General features: G+C 49.9%; 1 protein-coding gene across 6 annotated transcripts in view; it reads right to left on the bottom strand.

The window, feature by feature from the left end:
- WWC3 (WWC family member 3) overlaps positions 1-16599 on the bottom strand; it is a 99506-nt gene that overhangs the window by 53193 nt on the left and 29714 nt on the right. The window contains exons 2-6 of one of the 6 annotated variants that reach the window (XM_036016280.1): positions 11200-11309; positions 5337-5540; positions 5060-5209; positions 2510-2629; positions 1185-1274 (exon numbers count right to left, since the gene is read on the bottom strand). In XM_036016280.1, the coding sequence (XP_035872173.1) occupies positions 1185-1274; positions 2510-2629; positions 5060-5209; positions 5337-5540; positions 11200-11309 (674 nt within the window). The remainder of the gene's footprint in view (positions 1-1184; positions 1275-2509; positions 2630-5059; positions 5210-5336; positions 5541-11199; positions 11310-16599) is intronic. The other 5 variants (XM_036016281.1, XM_036016282.1, XM_036016283.1 and 2 more) reach the window with 5 other exon arrangements.

The raw sequence follows: 16599 nt of genomic DNA, 5'->3' as shown, positions 1-16599 counted from the left end.
CCATCTGAACTAGTGGACCTCAACTCTGGGAATCACTTGGGGAGCTGTTTACAAAAATGTCTGGCCCCACTCAAGACCAATTAAATGAAAATCTCTGCCCAGGCGGCAGGGGGGTTTAAAAGCCCTCCAGGAGATGTCCATGTGCGGCCAGGCATCACTGACAACGACGGGTGTGCACCAGGGGCTGGGAAACTTTCTCCCCAAAGGGCCCGATAGTGAATATTTTGGGTTTGGGGGCCATACAGTCTGTGTCTCATCTCAGCTCTGCCGCTGTAGCTGCTACAGACAATGGGTCAATGAACAGATGTGGCTGAGTTCCAACGAAACTCTCTTTACCAATACCCTCAGCGGACAGGCTTTATAGTCAGTGGGCCATCCATAATTTGGTGCACAGTGGTTAGGACTATAGTTCACCCCATGCAAGAATCCCTTCCAAAGATGCTGTAAATGGTCATATACTTCATCTGAATGCATCCGGAGGCTAGAGTTTCTTGGGAAGAATGAAAGAGTAACTCCAGGAAAAAAAAAGGTTTCTGAAATAACGAGTGTATTTGATGTGAAAAGGAAGGCAAACAGGAGAACATGTTAGCATAAACAAGGGAGACGAACACTCTGCAAAATGGAGCTGTAGAAAACACACCAGGCCCAGGTCCCCAACAGCTGGCTCACAAGGTCACACAAATCAAGTTGGGCTCTTAACCTTCTGGGGACAGGCATGCTCCAATCCACCAAAGCGTCTAAGTCTGCTTCGGTCAGGGACAAAAAGTCAAGTCTTACACAGCCTTAGACAGCAGATGGTATACTGTACAGAATCTTTTCTCTCCAATGAATGGAGTTTTATTCTGGTGATTTCCATAACCCAGGAAGCTCTGTGAAGGGTGTGAGCTTCCCTTCCCTCCGCCCTCCTCTATACCCTTCTGCCCCAATATGAGAAATGGCTGTTCTAGTTCATTCCTTTGTTTACCACCATTGCTTCATTTCCCCCTATAATTAGCCATGAGGCATAAATTAGGTCCCCAACATTTAGTGTATAGCAACACCAGGTGCTACATAAATATCTCCTGAAAACTAAATGAACAGTTTAGCAATCCTACCGTGGACCACGAGAAAGTCAAAAAGTAGAAAGTGCTCTGCCTTCCACTTGCCCCATTTAGTGTTGCAAAATAGATGACTTGTCAACTTACAACCGGTCTTTAATTCCAGATAACTTGAACAATGGGAGGGCAAGGTGTTCCAAAAACACAATCGGTTCTTGTAAGCTGCCTCTTCCATATCTAGGAAACAGTACAGAGCACTGAAGACTACAACATACATACACAACCAGGTCTGGGTTCAAATCCACGTTCTACCATTTACTAGGCATGTGACCTCCAAGTAGTTCAGCCTCCCCACTATTCAGCCCCGCGTGTGGCCAATGAAGGTAACACTGCAATGCGTGCCTCACAATGTTGCAATCATAACAATGCACAGAAAACAGTTCACTGAATATCGCTTCCCTTAGCTTCAAGTCATTAACAATGAAGGAATAATGGGAAATGAGTGCACGTGCTATTCTGTTTCTGGGAGCAGGGCAAGGGCATGCCTCCCCACTTTAGAGGACCAGCGCTGAGAGCAGACCAGGCTGCAAGAGACCCGGGTGGCCACGTGCGGCTCGGGAATGCTTTGGACCCTACCACCAGCAGCTCCTGACGTGGGCCCAGACCTCGACAGGCGACATCGGTTAGATCATGACGATTCAAGCCAGTGAGATCACGCTCTTGAACTTTATTTTGTGGCCGAAAAGAATGCATTTGAGTCATATCTAAGAGTTTTCCTCATTGCGTCTGGTACTTTAGGTTAAATGGCAAATTGATAGAGCCTGGTCAAAACCCCAGGGACAGCAGGAACCTGATAAACTGTCTGGATTGACTCTAGATTCCATTCCTAGTCTCTGGCATAGGGCCCGGCAAGGTCCGGTGGCATCTCCAGCCCCTCATGAAGACAGGCAGGCCCAATCTGACCTCCAAGGCAACCTACACAAGTGGGTGCAGAGGCTGCGTCTACGCAGAGACTTCCAGTGGGTTGGGAAATGGAACTGATGAGCATGTTAGAATTTCAAGTCAACACCACAGAGTCACCTGCTTCCTGTACCGCAGGTTTCTTGGCACCCCACTCTGAAGACGGCATCTTCAGAGCTTCTTTTCCACGGGGCATTAGTGAAACTCCCTGGGGCACAGGAAGGGATGTAACTGACTGTGATTCCCTCCTGGCCCAAATGCGAAGGGAGCACAGAGCCCACGAAAATATAAAATATAAATGGATGCCGATGGATGTCCCAGCTCCACAGGACTACAAGTTCTGCATGCCCTTAACCTAGAGCCTCGCTCCCCCCAGGCCGGCTGTGGAACCCCGGGGCTGCAGAAAGGCCCCCCTGTATTGGCATCCTCAAGGCTCCCGTCCCGAGTCCCCAGCTCCCTGCAACGGACGCCCTGGCCACACTGGTACATAGTAGCCAGTGGGTAAGACACACCTTCCCTGGGCAGTCTTTCCTTTCCGTCACTGGCAAGAAACTTCCTCTCAAGTTTTCCTGATATGTCCTTCTCTCCCGTTCCATCCTTGGAAACACTGATTGGAGAGCCTCTCTGGAGACCTAGCCAAAAGGGACCATGGAACAGAAAAGGCGTCTGAAGGTTGAATCATATGAAATCACCAATATTCAGCCCGTTGTAAGCCACAGAAATGACAACTTTATATGGTTCAACCTAGCTTCTACTGAGTAACTTTCTGAAAGGTTCAGAATCGCTGACTGTTACATTCTCAGAAACAGTTCAAAGCCAATGCCTCAGCGGGCTGTGACTTCGAGGAGCCAAGTCCACATGGGCTTCCCACCCCACGAGGTCACTTAAAAGGGACCATGTGCTAGGCCGTAAGAATTGTCTTAGCAGATTTCAAAAAACTGAAATCTTACACAGTGTAGTCTCCGACCCCAGTGGGATTAAATTAGAAATCAACAACACGACACCTTTAGAAAGTCCCAACGGCATCCTTTTCCAGGACCCATGGGTCAAAAAACAAATCACAGAGGAAATGAGAAAATTTCTGGACTGACTGGAAAAAGTGAAAACACCCAATTTTGAGGAATGCAGTTACAGTGACACTTAGGGAAGAACTTATACCTTCAGAGTCCATGTGAGAAAATAAGAAAGGTCTAAAATCAATGATCTGAGATTTCGCTTTAGGAAGCTAGCAAAGGAAGAACAAATTAAAGTCAAACTGAGTAGAAGGAGGGAAACAATACAGGGGAGAAAGCAATAAAATAAAGAGAGACAAGGAATAGGGGGAAAAGGTAAGCCAACAGCCAGTCGATTGTAAAGACAAATACAATTGGTAACACGTCAGCTAGGATGATTAAGAGAAGGAAGAAGACACACGCGATAAAGATCAGGAATGAAAGCGAGAGGACACCACCTCAGAGCCCCCAGGAATAAAAAGAGCTACAAGAGAACTCGGAGAAAAGCTGACAGACCTGACTAATTCCCTGTGGGCTAATTCCAGCTTGTTCCCTGTTTTTTATGCTTCTCTCGGAACAAGCCACACGCATGGTCTCTGGCTGCTTCTGCAGCGCGACAACAGGGCTGAGGAAGTAGCTGCGACTGAGCCCCTGTGGCCCGCGAGGCTGCAGATACTGATTACCTGACCCTTCAGAGGGAAGTTCACTGACGGTAGGGTCCGGTGAGGCAGACCAACGCCTTGGCGCATACAAATACTAGAACTGGTTGAGAAAGAAGCGGAGAACCTCAACAGACCTCTATCTAGGAAAGGAACTGACTCTGTACTTACACACATTCTCACAAAGAAATCCATGCCCAGATGGCTTTTCTGGTGAGTCCTAGCAAATGGCCAAGGAAGCGTTAATCCCATCCCCACACAAACTCTTTCTGGAAAGAGGGGTGGGAGGAACACTTCCCAACTCGTGCTGTGAGGACAGTATTATCCTGATACCAGAATCAGAGAAACAAGTTTTTTTTTTTTTTTAAAAAAAAAAGAAGAAAGAAAGAAAGAAAGAAAAACTATGGAGATAAGAAAGCAGCCTCTAAAATTTAGCACGGAGCTGACTCATCGCATTCTGATGGGAAGTTAAAATAGAAAAACAAAAACCAAAAAATATGTGGGACATGCCAATATCTGAAGAAGGAGAGAGAAAGCCACCCGGAAACAGCACACCACCACACCTGAGGCCCTGCATTCTCTCGAGGCGTGTGGTGAGAGAACAATCTGAAATTCCTGTTATGGGGTGGGGGAGAAACCTCACCTCTCTCTCTCCCCCACAGCTCATGTGGCTTATTCACCCTCAACAACAGCTGCAATAAAAAAAGGCCTCTGGCCCCTGAGCCTAAACTCCATTCTGACCTGCAACACAGAATAAAAGCTCTGACCGTGTCTCTAACGTTCAGAGCTGTGTCGCCAGAGCCAAATACCTAGCAATATGGCAGTCGCGCCACAGGGAAGTCTTTTCGTGTCTCAAGTAGACTTAGGTTTTATAAAATACAACCCAGTGGTAGCAGTTCCACTCATTCTCCCCAGGCTCCCTGGTACCCGGGGCAGTCATGGCCACGCGTGCCCGCGGTGGGCTGTTCAGTGTGGCCAGGGACCGACTCGGGCAGACTGGCGGAGTTAACGACAGAATGCCTTGACTTCCGAGACTGAACCTGGCTCCTTCAAACCCTGAGTATCTGCTGGGTACTAACGGAACAGGGGTCTGCCTGTGGCAGCTTCCTAAACTAAGAGGGGTTCCCTTTGAGAACATCAGTGTGTGTCCATCTAACTAGAGAGGCAGAAAGAGTTCCCCGGATCCCCTGGGTTATACCGAGTCCCTCCACCCTAGGTGCTGCCCAAGAAAGGACCCTCCAGAGAGACAGGTACGTGACATGCGAACCATTGTGCAGATTCCCCAAGGATCACCCAGCACAGTCCTAACGGCAGAGGTCTCGGGTAAAGGCCTTTTGCACAGTGACAAACAGGAGACACGAGGTTGTAGCACGTCACTACCTGAAAGGTGCTTGTTTTCCACCTTCCCCACCTGAATGTAAGCTCCACGAGGGCAGGGGCCCGTCCTCTCTTAGGCGCCAGGGTATCGCAGTGCCTGGGCACACAGTGGGCACTTGGTAAGTATTTGCTAAAGGAGTGGCTAGCAGGTGACCATCTGATTCCACTGCGGCCTGCTGATGACCTAATGATACGGGAATAAAAAATGGATGAAGCACTCTTGCCCGAGTAAAGTTTGCCGTTTGCAGATAACCTAGCAGAGAAATGGCTTTTAAATGGCACGCGTTCACGAAAGGAGGCGGTCAACTCACAGCTGGCGTACGAGCGGCCGTCGTCCTCACACATTCTGTGCAGCTGCTGGTACTCCTCCTGAGCCAGCTCGAACCGCTGCTGCTTCACCTGGTAGATTTCCTTCTTGGCGTTGAGAGCCTCCTGGGCTACAACTAAATATTCCTTCAGCATCCGCTCCTGCTCTCGCCTCCACTGTTCTCTGGGGTCCTCAATCTGGGTCAGCTCTGAAATGAAGAGCGTGAGATGTAAGTAAAACACACACACACGCACACACACACACACACACACACAAAGAATGCGAGTGACTTCAAAGTCAAATCTTGAGGTTGACTAATAGCCATGCGGTTATGGGACGCGTCAATAAGAAAATGAATTACCAAGATACACATTACAAGAGAGTCTACATAACAAACCTCCCCAGAGTGTGGGGCACTTCTATTTTTACACCCACAGTTAAAATAAGGAGAAAACTCCATAAATATGAAATAGCTGACCAGAGGGGGAAGACAACACTAGATAACTTTGCAAAGTGTAAACAAATGTTGGCAGAGACGAACGATTTGCAGATTTGCAGCCCTCTTCTCCCTGACCTCTTTGACTGGGGTGCCGGCGGCTCCGCCGCCCTCGGGCCCGGGTCGCTCCCACACCGCACCTGCAGCCGGCCTGCATTCCTGGTGCACTTGCCTGTCTCCCCCACCCATAAACTCCCCTCTTCCCAGCCCGCCTTCCTCCCCCTGCGAGCTCCCGCTCCCGCAGGGCTCGCGCTGCCTGCCTCCGCCTCCAACCTCCCTCCCGAGCTCCCGTCTCTGCTTCCCAAATGCCTCCTCACGATGCTTCTCCACGTGGACAGACCCAGGGAAATCCTAAGTCCTTCGTCCAAAGCAAAAACCCATTCTCACACAGCGCCCGTTTGCCCCTCAGACCGAAACCAAAGCGAACAAGGACACAGCAGCAAACACCTGCTTCTCCTTGCCCCCCCGTCTCAAAGTGAGCGGCGTCGTCTGGATGCCCCACTGAGCCGACCCGGGAATGCGGCCTGGACTGCATCCCCAGAGAAGCCCTGCTCCTCTCCCTCACCCAGAACACACCATGAGTCATCAAGAACTGGTGACTCCGGCCCCTGGATATAATGGCTGACTCTGTACCCTTCTGTCCGTCCCCACTCAGGTCAATCAGACCCTCGTGACCCCTCTGCAAAAACACGCAGGCTCACAGTCTCATCCACCAAAGGCATCCTCCGTGCACTCGCCAAAGCTGCCTTCCTACCTCTGCTTGAAACTCCTGAACACACGGACCTCTTTTAAAGCACGAAGTCCAACATCCTCCACATGTGATGTGAGTCCTGAAACTCAGTTGCCAGCTTCTCTGTCCTCTTCCCCACGGACATCCTCTAAACAGACTGACTTTTCCCCAAGTCCCCATCTTTGGCCTTGCTCCCTGTGCATTTATTTGCTCCTTCTGCCCACCGGGGGCCTCACCCTCTTCCAAGTCCCTCTGCCAAGACGCCTCTGCTTTGAAGCCTTCTCTGCCCTCAGAGAACACACGCCTCTATACGATGGCTAACACTGCTGGTCCTCCCACTAGCATGTAACTGTTTTTATCTTCGTTTCCTACATAGAGTGCAAACCCCTGGAAGGCAGGCACACAGCCTCAGTCATCCTTATGTTCTCAGGACCCTTCATCAGCCTGAAACCCGGGGAGCCACCCACTGTTGACTGCGGGCTCGCTGAATGAGGAACAGAAGAGACAGTCTGCTCCGAGGACACAGGACTGCAGTCCTGAAATTAGACCCTTGCGCCGAGGGGGCAAACTGAGCCACCAGGTGAGTGACGCCCAGACTCCGGCAAGGAAGGCTACTCTCCTCGTGCAAGAACTCTGCTGGCGGCGGTTTCAACACGAGTGAAAAATGGAAAGCCATGTCCCTGTCCCATGTTTAGCGTCCCCAGGCTACGGTGGTTCCGCTATCATGTTGACATGTTGATAAGCACATGCAGGTTGCTGGCAGCCAAAACAAAATAAGAGAGAGTTCATAGGAGAGAAAGGCTGGTCCAATTCCCCCCACCCAAACCCTAAATAAATAGGCAGAGCAATCCCTGCAGGGGGGGCTTGAGCAGCACGATCACAACCCCAATCCCACCCTCTACTGAAGAACGGAGGAAAAAGGGCAATGTACCCACCACGGAGTATTTTTCAGCTGTAAAAAGGAATGAAGCACGAACACAGGCTACCACGTGCTTGGACCTCAAAGCCGTCATGATGAAAGAAGCCAGATACAAAGTATCACATAGTATCTGGTTCTATGTACATGAAATTCCGGAACAGGCAAATCCATAAAGACGGAAAGGAGATTGATTGATGGCTGCCAGGGGCTAGGAGACTGGGGTGGGGGGAGAGGAATGGGGAGTGACTGCTCACAGGCTCAGGATTTGACCTTGGGGCGAGGAGATGTTCTGGAACTAGACAGAGGTGCCAATTGTATAATGCCGTGAAGGCGCCAGACTCCACTGGACTGTACACTGGATAATGGTTAATTTCATATTCCGTGCATGTCACCTCAAAATGGTTAAAAATGGAAATTTTATGTCTGGTTTACTTTAACACACATACCCATGAATGCTTCCTAGAATGTTTCAAGTTAAGTTCCTTTAAACCCCCTCCCACCAACACCCCTCACCCCCCTTCACACTGCCACCCCAGGGCCCTCCTAGAAAGCCATCCCAGGCCTTAAAAGCACACATGGGGAAATAAGAAACCAGGAACACAGCAAAAAGCAGGGTCTGGCCCTAGCCCCCGAGCTCAGATTCAGCGGGCTGGGGGCAGCACAGTCACCACTGTTTGTAACTGCGCGGTGTCTCTGACGTTTATTCAGCTGGGAGACCCGCTGCGGTGATCGGCACTGTCAGTACTCTGTCCGGAGCGCCGGAGGGTCCCGGGCTCCTCAAGGTGGTCAACCCAGGGCCCCTCTGGCCCCTACCCCACTGTCGACCTGCACAGTTGCGATGAGCAGAACTGCCTCCTCGGGTCCTGTGCTTTCGGAAAGCTGTGTCACCGAGAGCTGGCTTCCCAGGAGTGAGCTTTCTGCGGTGGGGTCTCTGGCCCCTGTGTACAAATCATTACAATGATAATAACCTTTCTTGTTCCTGCAGAAAAGAGGTGGGTTGCCTGAAGACCTCAGAGGGAAGAGGTGGCGTGAGCCGGGAGGTGATGTGTTTACCCGTGTCCCCTCTGTGTCACCCCAGTTATGCTCAGCGTGGCATTAAAAGGATGTCCTTAATGTCTAGATGTGCTGTCGAATCCTTGGGGGTGGAGACTGGGTTTCACTTTCCTGCGTCCCCAGGGCCCAAAGAGGGGCCAGAACAGAGACCTCTACAACACGTGCTGTGAATCAGCAGCAGAGGAGCGGGGGCCGTGGAGGGATGAGTTTATGAGGGACGAGCCGGGACAGGTCCCGGGCCTCCAGCAGCAGGCCGGCCGACTTTCCAGAAAGGTTGTACAAGGCGCATGCCTTTGCCACTCAGTCACACCACCTGGGCCCTAGAGGCGGAAAGCTTGGAAATGAAGCTCTGTGGTGCGCAGGCCCAGAACACGGCGACCTGGCCGAGCAGCCTGCACCTGTGGGAGTGGCCTGCACCTGTGGGAACTGCCCTCCCCTGTGGGCGGGGCTCTCCCCTGTGGGCGTGGCCCTTCCCTGTGAGAACGGCCCTCACTGGTGGGAGGGGCTCTCCCCTGTGGGAACTGCCCTCACCTGTAGGAGCTGCTTTCACCTGTGCAAGCTGCCTTCACCTGTGGGAGTGGCCCTCCCCTATGGGAACTACCCTCCCCTGTAGGAGCGGCCCTCAACTGTGGGTGCTCCCACCAGCAGCTGGGAAAGCAAGCCCAGATGGCCAGACACCCCAAAGACACACTAGTGGGTCACCCGGGGTGGTGAATCCACCTAGAAGCCCTCTTGCCACCCGGATTCCTGCCTGGGAGGCCGGGCAGTGCCCATGCCGAGTGCCCAATCTTTGGGTAAGCGCTACACCAGAGTGCGAGGCCAGGTGCCACGTATGAGAAATGGCACGGCCCCAGGGCTGACATGCGAAGCCTGGCCATTCAGGTTTCTTTTTTTTTTTTTTAGCTCAAATTTTTTACTATCTGATTCAATGAACATAAAATTAAATTTCAATAAATAGAACTAGAACAAACATAAAAGGGAAAGAGAAAGTCATGACTAAAAAACTTGTTCATTAAAAATGTGCATTTAGCCCTAGCTGCTGTAGCTCAGTGGATTGAGTGCAGGCTGCGAACCAGGCATCACAGGTTCAATTCCCAGTCAGGGCACATGCCTGGGTTGCAGGCCACGGCCCCCAGCAACTGCACATGGATGTCTGTGTGTGTGTGTGTGTGTGTGTGTGTGTGTGTCTCTCTCTCCCCCCTTCTGTCTCTAAAAAATAAATAATTAATTAATTAAAAAATCTTTTTAAAAATGTGCATCTAAGATTAATACTGAGAATTTCTACAACTCATTTCTTGTTTTTCCATTGTAACTGAAGAAATTATGCTTGAACTAGTAATTCTCTAGATTAGACCATTTTTGCATCCTTTGAATACACACCATGCATATTAATAGTTTTAAGTTTTTAGTGTGACAAATGAGAGTGTTTCTTTCTTGTTTAACTATCTAATCCAGATTGGGTGGACAACAGTACTATCCTCAGAGAATGATGCGTATCTAAACCCCTATGTTTTGTTTTGTTTTGTTTTTCAACTGCAGTTTACATTCAATATTATTCTGTGTGAGCTTCAGATTAAATATCGGGAGGGCCACTCTGTGAAGTACATGACTGCCACTCACGTTTGCCATTCACAGGGTGACTTGGCAAGTGACAATGAAGGAGCTGACCCTAAAGGCACTGACCTGGGCCAGTCACACCAGGGGGACATGCAGAGCCACAGGACTAGAGTGAGGGAAGAGCTCGAAGTCACTCATGTGAGGGCATGGGGCATCGTCGGGCTCTCCAGCCTGCCCTGCACTTAACACGCCGGAGGACAGAAAACGCAGTTAGGGGGAGCCATGCTTTATGTCCCTGCTAGTAAAAAGGACAATGACAGGAACACCGCAATGAGTCAGCGGTGGAGAACAGATCTAGAATGAAACGGGGCCTGCGAGGCAAGGCGTGTCGCCCTCGGCACACCCTGACATCTGGGGTCGGCGCATTCTCCCATGGGGCCGTCCTGTGCTGTGCGCTGCAGGTTCGACAGCATACCTGGCCCCTCCCCGCCAGACTCCGGGAGGCCCCTCTGCCATGTGTGACAGTTGACTATTACCAGATATTACCTAGTGTCCCCGGCAGGCAAAATAAGCCCTGGTGAGAACCACTGCTCTGAAGAGTCCTACAGAGCAGGCGGGTGTGGTCAGGGACCCGCTGTTTTAGCTGTAGTCTTGACACCATTCCCTCCCTTCTCGGAGATCAAAAAGGTTTGATGGATTCCAGTTACACGTACAAGCCAAAATGAAGTTAGGGTAACCGCTTGGGCAGTTAATTATTCCAAGAATGTGTAAGCCTCCACTTCGTGATAACCAACCTTTTCATTTATGAGAGGTATTTCTAGGTCCAAACTGTCTGGAAAAGATATTCCTTATGTTAGATACTATGACCCTCCATTAAACATCCAGCATACCGCCCTCAGCAGCATACGCTGCGTGTAGCAAAGCAGCTACATAACTGCTTCATTTTTTTTAAGGAGTCAGCTAATGAAAACTTCAGATTACATTTATAAAATCCAGTTTAATGATGCACTGGGCAGTCAAGATCATTTTGCCCTACAAAAAGAGCTTTTAGCATCTTTGAGATCAACATGAAAACTCACTCACGTATAACTCAAATGTGGCATTCTACTTACTATTTATGTGGTCCATGTAATAAATTCCAATTTGTTTATCATATACAGTTTCCCATCCTAAAGGAAGTTCATCTCCAACACAATCAGCAAAGGTTAGTGGCTTTGTTATCCTGCAAAATAAAATGACAAGAGCAAATTTGAAGATCAGGTCAACTTTGTGTAAGTTTGCTGAGTCAACTCCAGAATCAGGTTTTAATACGAAATGCTGTGTTATTTCATTGACTGGTCTTGCCCCCAACTTTTGGAAAATTAAATCACTGCCTTTGCCTAAGTAACAATCAATAACAATATCAGTACACTCACAGTTAAAATCACTGCTGTCTCATAGTGCAACTTTAAATACCAGCAAAAACATATCAAACATTACAGAACAGGTCAGACAAGCACCTTCTTCCAGGCAGCGCATGTAAAATGTAATGAGGTGGTGACAGCGGAATGCGGCTCTTCCACAGCAACAGGACAGCAGCCCCGCTTTGTTCTCCGTTCCTGCGAAAGGTCCCCCCTCCCCATTTGCCATACATTGCAGCTGCGATCTAGCCAAAATGTAACATTTCTATAGCCGGTGGTCATGAGTTAAGGAGTGAAACACAACAGTTGACCGAGCACAAGAATCCAAGCACGCATGGTAACAATACACGGAGATGCCTACTGACTACTGCCTGGGCGCCTGATGCAGTGGGACTCAAGATGGGAAAGGGGCCTTCTTGTTTTCTGGAGAAGAACAACAAAAGCAAGTTGTCTGCAGACCTCTCTCCTTGAAGTAACGCTAATGTAGAACCTCGGTTTGACACGGAGAGGTAAAGGAAAGGTTTCCAGATGGGCTTCTTTAAGTAGAACCCCCCCCCCACACCTCACAATCACACTGATTGACAAGACAGCTCTTGTATAAAACGGGCCACACCTGCAATTGTCTGAGTCTGGGCAGCTATCTACTCGGCAGTCTCCATAAATGCACAGACTGACGTGCATGGGAAGCCGATAACCTAAATTTTACTCACTCACTCCTCCCACATCCTCTGTTTGTGTCCCTGGCCCCAGGAAAGTGAGAGGCCACAACCACGGCCAAGCCCCACAAGACCACTATAAATTCTGAACATGTTAGTCTCCTAAACTGGCTCGCCAACAAGGCTCTGCCTCTCCCAGTAGCATTTAGAAATTGCTGAGCACCATCAGAAAGGCACTGATTGGAATTTGTCTTCGTTTTAAGCATATAGGTTTAAGAAATTAGAGCCTGTATCAAAACAGAAATATACAAAGGTAAAAGTCACCATGGGCATCCTCCCAAATATGATGCACTCAAAACACCACAACATCACACGAGCCTTTTGTGTGCCGGTCCCATCCCACAACACAACGTCCACAGCACAATTCCTTTACGGGTTAGGGACAGTGTGCCGGTAGTCTGGTTCCAAGTCAAGCAGGTAACAGCAGGATTTTGTGTGTGATTCAAGCCATAGGTGGGACAAAACCACAACAAAGACAACGCTACTCTAAGATGAGCTGAGTCCTGAGCACACCCCCGAGATCCTAGATTCACTAATAAGCCTAGAGAAAAGTGCCCAGTCGCAGGCAGCGTCTAAGCATGTTTGCATCCATGACCTCATTTAACTCGCAGATGCAGGTGGGAGACCCGACCTCACAGTACTGCTGAGCCTACCTCACTCACTCTACAATTCAGAACTGCTATGAAAATATTCTAAGTTGGCATTTTTCAATTTTCTGTCCAGTGACCAATGCAGGTCCTTACAATAACACTTCCGCACTCCTTGCTCCAAAGATAAATGGATACATCTACCATTTAGGTGAGTGTTATTGTGGCTTTCTGTAGAGTCCACGCGTCTGACTCCACTTCCGTTCTAAACAAGGCACGGGGTCCGCACGAGCACCCACGGCACCGGTGCCTCGAAGGGAGCCGATGAGGAGCCACGGCTCTCGGTCTCTGCACCCGCAGAAAAGTCCCCAACTCCACAGGCCCCCACTTTGAGCTCGTTTGCTCTCACTTGACAGCAGCTTGGACAGCGATGGAGTCTCCTGGCTAAGACAGAGTGGTACACCAGAAGGCAAGGGCAGGGATCCCACGCAGCGAAGGGGGCAGCTGCCGGCCCAGAGGAGCACATACGCCCACTCGCTAGATTCATCCGTCGCACAGTGAAATACAGCGCCTATGGCAGCACACCCACGGCAGCCGGCTTCTAAGACGGCTCCCAACGCTCCTCGCCCCCTGGTGCGTGTGTCCTTGTAATCCCCTGCCGCACTGGATAGGGCTGGCCTGTAGGACCAGGAGGACCTTGTGGAAAGGAGAGCGTGTGGCCTCCAAGGTAAACGCATAAGAGACACTGCGCTTCCCCCATGTTCTCTTGGATGGCTGCTCTGGGGCAGAGCAGCGCCGCACCGTGCAGGGCGCTCCAGCAGCCCAGTGGAGGGACCCACGTGGAGGAGGGCTCAGGCCCCCTGCCCACAGCCAGCTGTATGAGCAAACCTCCTTGGGAGTGGCTCCCCCAGCCCCAGGTAAGCACGGGAATGAAGTCTAGGAATAAATAACTTCCATTTTTTACAGCGTTCACTAAGGGGATTGACATCATTTATCTAAACACTCTCCTACTATGGAATAGCTTCCTTTATTTTCTAAGTCCCACCAGTATAAATATTCACGAGAGCTACTTGGGAAACAGTTCACTGATTTTTTTAAAAGATTTTATTTATTTATTTGTAGACAGAGGGGAAGGGAGGGAGAAAGAGAGGGAGAGAAACATCACAGTTTCTCTCAGTTTGTTTTTAGTATATTCCCTACAGTTTGTTTTTAGTATATTCACAAAGTTGTGTGACCATCACCACTATCTGGATCTAGAACTTTTGTATCACCCCCAGAGGAAGCCCCGTCCCCATTAGTAGTCACTCCCATCCCTTCTCCCCCCCAGCCCCCGGCAGCACTGGTCTACTACCCGGCTATACATTTGCCTGTTTTGGACGTTTCTTACAGATAGGACCACACACATGTGGCCTTCTGTCTCTGGCTGCTTGAACTCAGCACAGTGACGTCAAGGTCCATCCGTGTTATAGCCTGTGTCAGTACTTTGTCCTTTTCAATGGCTGAGTAACATTCCATTGTATGATAGACCATGTTTTACATATGCATTTATCACTGGCCAGCCCAGCTGTTTTCACCTTTTGGCTGTTGTGAGTAATGCTGTTGTGGACATTTGTGTGTGTGTGTGTGTGGGCATGCTTCCATTTCTTTTGGGTATACACCTAGGCATAGAATTGCTGCGTCATATGGAAACTGTTTAACTGTTTAAGAAATTGCTGCCCCGGCTGGTGTGGCCCAGTGGAGCGAGTGCTGGCCTGTGAAGCAAAGGGTGACCAGTTCGATTCCCAGTCAGGGCGCATGCCTGGGTTGCAGGCCAGGTCCCCAGTGGGGACCATGTGAGAGGCAACCGCACATTGATGTTTCCCTCCCTCTCTTTCGCCCTCCCTCCCCCTCTCTCTAAAAATAAATATATAAAACTTTTTAAAAAAAACTGTACACTTTAAATGGTGCATGTTATGGTATATGCGAACTATATCTCAGGTTTTAAAGCTACAAATGAAAGGAACATCTCTGTGTGTCAAGCTCATAATCTGTGTTTACAATTATTTTTTGAAAGAGCCCCAGAAGTAAATTTATGGAGTCAGAGATATGAAGCTCCTTTAACCATATCTCAAATGCAATGCGAAAAATCCAGACAGTCAAGTACAAAGGAGAGGCCATGGAGTCACCTATAATCCAGAAGCCCTGCTTATTTTCTCTCCTCCTGCTCCCTACATTTTTCCACAGCTGATATCATGCTAGATACAATTTCATGCACTGATTTCTTTTGTTTGCATATTTCTTCGGGCTCTTTAACTCTTTGTTAGCACCCTTTTCTAGCGCATTGGAATCTTGCATTGGGTGCAGTAAACCGTAATTTATTTACCAGGCACCTCAACTCCGCTATCTAGGCATGTTCCAGTTTTCTGCCCTTTATTGTAAGGAACAGATAGGGGCTTACGGTAAACACTTGATGTGTATTGCCAAGGTGCTTGACCGTCATCAGCACACACACCTACCCGCGAGGTAAGGGTGGTCTTTCTCATCGCCCTCTGGGGACATCTTGAACGCATTTGTTCAAGGGCTCAGAATAAATCCATACAGCACGAGCATGCTTTACTTTCAAGGAACAAGCTGGTAGGGAGTACAGTGTAAGTTTAATAGCATTTTCAGAATGTGGGGGAGTTGGAAAAACATGGTGAGCAATGAAGTGATAAGCAGGGTGCCCGCTGTTCCCACGCCTCAGAGTGTGCTCTAACATTGTATCTCAAGGTCCCAGGGCCGGCTCTCACTGGTCTCCTCGTTCCGTCTCCCTGTCTGAGCAGCCTCCACCAGGGGAGACGCCCCCTTTCCCTGCTCCAACCCCCACTCAGAGACACCCCCATCCCTGGCCTCAGCACAGAAAAGGGATGCATGTTGGACGTTTCCCAGAGCTGGTCCACAAGCAGGGAGAGAAGGCCGGGTGGCAGCAACACTGGACTTCTTTTAATTCCCTTTTGCATGTTGCATCCTGCAGGGCTCTCGTAGAAGCAGCCCGGGGCCACTGCAGTCTGTGCCAGCTCCAAAAGAGCCCGGTTTCCTGATCTTGACAATGGGGATGATCACACAAACCTCACAGGGTCACGTTAGCTGCGACGGCCTCTTCGGTTTCTGCAGAAACCAGCTGCATCCCCTCCACCTCCCGCCTCCTTCTCGTCGCCCTAGTACACTTGCTTCACACTGTATGAGTTTCCTTTCGCTGCTTACTAACAGAGGACCACAACCTTGGTGGCTTGAAGCAACACAGACTTATTATCTTACAGTTCCAAAGATCAGAAGTTTGGGTTGGTTTCTCTGAACTTAAACCAAAGAGTCAATAAGGCCGTGTTCCTTTCCGAGGCTGCAGAGGGGGGAATCCATTCCCTTGCCCAGTCCGGCTTTGAAAGACTGCCTACCATCCACAGCAGCTCCCTCGGCCTCTGAAGCCAGCCACTGGTGGCTGAGTCTTCCTCAGGAGGCCTTGTCTCTGCTCCCTCCTCTGCCTCCCTCTTCCACTTACAAACACCCTGGTGATTGCATTGGGTGCCCCCTGACTAATTCAGAATAATCTGCCCATTATAGGATCCTTTAGTTAGTCACATCTGCAAAGTCCCTTCTGCCACGTAAGGTAACATCTTTACCAGTTCTAGTCCTGATCAGGACACAGACATCTCTCAGGAGGCCATCATTCTGCCAACCGCAGACAGCCGCTGGGGAGACCGCAGGGCCAGAGGCTGGGCCGAGCAGGTGGCAGTACGGCGCCTCGAAGACCACGTTCATCCCCCTGGCCGGGCTCAGGGGCCTGGAACGCCTGG

This window comes from Phyllostomus discolor, chromosome X, assembly GCF_004126475.2.
Source record: "Phyllostomus discolor isolate MPI-MPIP mPhyDis1 chromosome X, mPhyDis1.pri.v3, whole genome shotgun sequence".
Lineage (NCBI taxonomy): Eukaryota > Metazoa > Chordata > Mammalia > Chiroptera > Phyllostomidae > Phyllostomus > Phyllostomus discolor.
This window is presented reverse-complemented; position numbering and strand designations above follow the sequence as displayed.